Below are 4,244 nucleotides of genomic sequence, written 5' to 3'. Positions count from 1 at the left end.
CGATAGTAACCTGCCAAACCTAAGAAACTTTGGACTTGGGAAGCATTCTTCGGTCTTTCCTAATTAATAACTGCTTCAACTTTAGATGAATCCATTGATACTCCTCCTTGCGATATCACATGACTAAGAAACTTCACCTCGTTCATCCAAAATTCACACTTACTTAACTTGGCAAAAAGTTGCTTCTATTGCAGTACTGATAGATCAATCCTCAAGTGCTCTCCGTGCTCTTGGGGAGTACGAGAATAAATAAGAATGTCATCAATAAAGATCACCATGAACTGGTCTAGGTAAGGTTGAAATATCTGATTCATGTAGTCCATGAAAATAGTCGGGGCATTTGTTACACCAAACATCATTACAAGGAACTCATAATGGCCATATCGGGTTCTAAATGCGGTCTTTGGTACATCCGAACTCTTAAATCTTATTTGATGATAGCCCGATCATAGATCAATCTTCGAGAACACATAGGCTCCTTTCAACTGATCTAGCAAATCGTCTATCCTTGGCAGAGGATACTTGTTCTTAATGGTAACTTTGTTCAAATGGAGATAATCAATACACAACCGCATACTACCATCCTTATTCTTTACTAATAACACTGGAGCTCCCTATGGTGAGACATTAGGTCGGATGAAATGCTTGGTTAACAACTCTTCCAATTGATTCTTCAACTCTCTCAACTTTAGTGGTGCCATGCGATATGGAGAAACAGAGATTGGAGTCGTCCCAGGTATTAGATCAATAGAGAATTACACTTCCCTTTCAGGAGGAAGAGAGGTGACATGCTCAGGAAAAACTTCCGGAAATTCACAAACAAAAGGGATTTGTGTAACACTCAGATTATCGCTATATTCTGTGGTAAGAACCAAGAGAACTGACTTTTCATTCTCAAATAAGAAATTAACCATGCCAATCGTACCTTCCAAGATAGTAGTTAGCACATCCTTTGGAGCAATTTCACTAGATGGAATGATAATCAACTTATCTTCACATCCAATAAACACCGAATTGGCGGAAAGCCAATCCATCCCCAAAACCACATCAACCTTCTTAAGTGGTAAATAAATAAGATCAATCTGGAAATTTCTACCATTCACCGAGAGCGAACAATTTTCACAAATCAATGGTGTCTCAACCACATTATCCATGGCAGTAGTAACCACCATAGGAGGAGACAAGGGAATTTCTTGCAAGCCAAGACGCTTCATGCACCGAATTGATACAAAAGAGTGTGTCGCCCCACAATCAAACAATACAAAACAAGGATGATTATTGACGAGACACGTACCAACAATTAAGGCATTGTTGCTCTTATCATTCCTTGCATCCAAAGTATAAACTCAATCGGTGCTCCTCCCTTGCATCTAATTCTTATTCTGAGGAAATTCCCTAGACATATGTCTCTCCTTCTGACAAGTAAAACACCTAACTCCACTTCCAGCACATCTTCCAAAATGAGACTCCTTACACACTTGACATTGAGGAGGTTGGTTAGGTCTTGCATGTTGTACCTGTTTTCCTTTGAAAGCCTGAGATCTAGGCCTAAACTGGCTACCTGGCCTCCCTTGGTCTCTCTGTCCACTCCTATACTGATCCCTTTCTTCTTGAACTTTCTTCAAACTATTCTCAGCCACATAACATTGCCTTAATAATTCAGCATAAGAAGTGAATTCCCTTTGAGATACACTATGAGAAATTTCACCCCTTAGACCAAACAGAAACTGATCAATCTTCCACCTCTCATCAGGTGCGTATGCGGCCTGCCTGGAGTAAGCAGCCATATCTTCAAACTTTTCGGCATACACAGATACTGACATAGTACCCTGTCTAAGTGTCGCAACCTGAAAAATACAGTGTGCGAAAAAACAACCGGCGAAAGAAAATGACAGAAGAGTCGCCACCGTGCGTTATTTATCCCAAAGGAGGGAAAGGAAACACTCAAAGTAAACCTGAAAAGAGGAAAGGAAAAGACAAGGTTTCACAACCAAATCTTGGGTTCGGGAGTCGGTTATGCGAAGGGAAGGTATTAGCACCCCTACGCATCCGTAGTACTCTACGGGATCCACTTTTGTAGTTCTTGTCTAAAGGGTGTGAGTTTATCTTGTGATGTTTACTAAAAAAGGGGTTAAATGAAGATGACTCGCGCGGATGTCGCATCCACTGCATATGTATCTCATCTGAATATGAGAATCAGAGTCTTCGTAGCTCGGCTGACCTATGGGTTGGAGGGATGTGTGCTCGCTAAGACATCGCGTCTTATGCCTACGTATCTCATCTGGAATGAGAATCAGAGCAAGCCGTAGTTCGGCTAACTACGGGGTTATGGATTGGGTTTTGGACGAACAACGTTACTACGCAATCTACCGGATGCTCGACCTTTGGAGACTTACTCGCCTGTAGTAGAAGGAGATAACGTGTTGCTTTGGGTTTTAGGGTTTGTTCGCGTTGTAGTAACGCGCATGCAAAAGGAAGTCTTAGGTGAAGGAACAGTGCTACCTTTATTGGCATGCAAACGGGAGACTATCCGAAGCCTCGTGTTCTATGGGGAAGCGATCACACTACACAAAACATGTATCTTAAAGTAAAATGCCACCAAGGGGCTCAAACATTGCCTCCTATCGAGGTCTTCCAGCTAAGAAAGCGATAAAGTACGAGAAAGGGAAAAAGATTACCACACGGATAAAGATCCGAAGTTACAGCAATTAAAGGATTAGCAACCCTTAGATCTCTCCAGCTAGATCATCAAAGAAAATCAGTCAATACGAGTAATCAGAATAAACCTCCGCATGGTATCCCTGCAAGAGTATGTGAGTCCTCACAAAAACTTGACAAAAGGTTAGACAAACAAGATGAAATCTAGGGAAAACAATGCCATGGAAGCACAAGACAGGTTAGAACAGACAGAACAAAAAGCAAATACTGTCACGTTCGCAACTGCTTTGCCTAGCGAAGGCTTAGCGAAGCTTCGCTACAGGCTCGCCTAGCGAAGCGGCTAGCAAAGGCCTGCGGGTTTTGGATTCCTCCTTGATAACAGTTCGATCTCTATGATCCGAAACCCTATGGTATCTATCTCATAAACGAAAATGATTAAAACATTCAAGGTATTGTTACACATTCATGCCTATTCGAACCCGTGGGCAAAACCTGATATTATCTCATACATTCATAATATTCAAATTCAAGGCGTAAAGCAATAGGAACAAAGGCATACCTGATGAGAGAGACTGATTAAGATTGAATGGTACGGCTGGATCTGCAAAGTAATACTAGGGTTTGTGTGAGGCGGAGTGAACTTCTCAGAGCTGCCTGAAGGTTGCTGCAGAGTAGTTCCTAGGTCTCTTTCTCCAGTCTCTGGTCTTTTCTGTTCAGCTAGTGTTCAGGGTTTATTTCATTGACCACTCTGGTATTTATAGACCAAATTTCGCAGCTTGTGGGCTTTGAATGAGGACAGCTCAAGCCCAAAACTTTTCTGTTATGTTCTGCAATACGCGCCCTTCGCCTAGCGAAGGATCTGCTCGCCTAGCGAGCATGACAATACTCTTCGCTAGGCGAAACATCTGCTCGCCTAGCGAGCATGACAGCTCAGCAGCAGATTCTTGCTTCTTCAGACTTGGTGATTTGCACGGTGAATGGGCCCCATTTGGACCTGTTGGTAGTACCTCAAGTCTTTTCCTAGTGTTGACTGACCATCTAAATAGAACCCACAAAGTGTCCTGGATGATGTCCGAGCTTCTTGGAGCTAATTCCGATTGACATGATGCAATGCGGTATGGAATGCTAAATGACCTAAAAAGAGAATGCATGGATGAGGAGGGCAAATTTTGGGGTGTTACACTAAGCTGCTGAAACTCAAACTCTTTATGAGTCCTCAAAGAACTAGGAAAATACCTATCCAGGAAAATAGTCTTAAAATGCTCCCAATCCCTAGGTACTCCTTGATTAGTCATAAGAGTCGAAGCACTCTCCCACCATCTCACAGTTGGACCCTTCATCATGTGGGAAGCAAACACAACCTTATTTTCTTCACTACAATGCACTATCAGAAAAATCCTTTCCATGATGGTTATCCACTCCTGAGCCTTCACAGGATTCAACCCACAATGGAATTAAGGAGGATTCATGCGGAAGAAATCTCGGAAACTACCACCTGCAGCTTCCTATGGAACCCCTTGAGGATGCAAACCACCATTCCACTACTGCATCATCTGTTGCATGAATTGGTTCTGTTGTTGTTGCAT

General features: G+C 42.5%; 1 protein-coding gene across 1 annotated transcript; it reads right to left on the bottom strand.

Annotated features, from left to right (window-relative positions):
- Positions 1 to 755: 755 nt before the first annotated feature.
- On the bottom strand, positions 756 to 1,214 carry LOC127095224 (uncharacterized). Its single transcript, XM_051033943.1, has one exon. The coding sequence runs from the start codon at positions 1,212 to 1,214 to the stop codon at positions 756 to 758; it is 459 nt and encodes a 152-aa protein (XP_050889900.1).
- Positions 1,215 to 4,244: the final 3,030 nt, after the last annotated feature.

Source organism: Lathyrus oleraceus, chromosome 6 (assembly GCF_024323335.1).
Source record: "Lathyrus oleraceus cultivar Zhongwan6 chromosome 6, CAAS_Psat_ZW6_1.0, whole genome shotgun sequence".
Classification (NCBI taxonomy): Eukaryota; Viridiplantae; Streptophyta; class Magnoliopsida; order Fabales; family Fabaceae; genus Lathyrus; species Lathyrus oleraceus.
Note: the sequence above shows the minus strand (reverse complement) of the source record. Positions and strands in the feature narration are given on the sequence as shown.

What these genes read in the sequence shown, in the direction of transcription:
- LOC127095224 (XM_051033943.1), bottom strand. Translation starts at nt 1,214, where the DNA reads ATGAAGCGTCTTGGCTTGCAAGAAATTCCCTTGTCTCCTCCTATGGTG.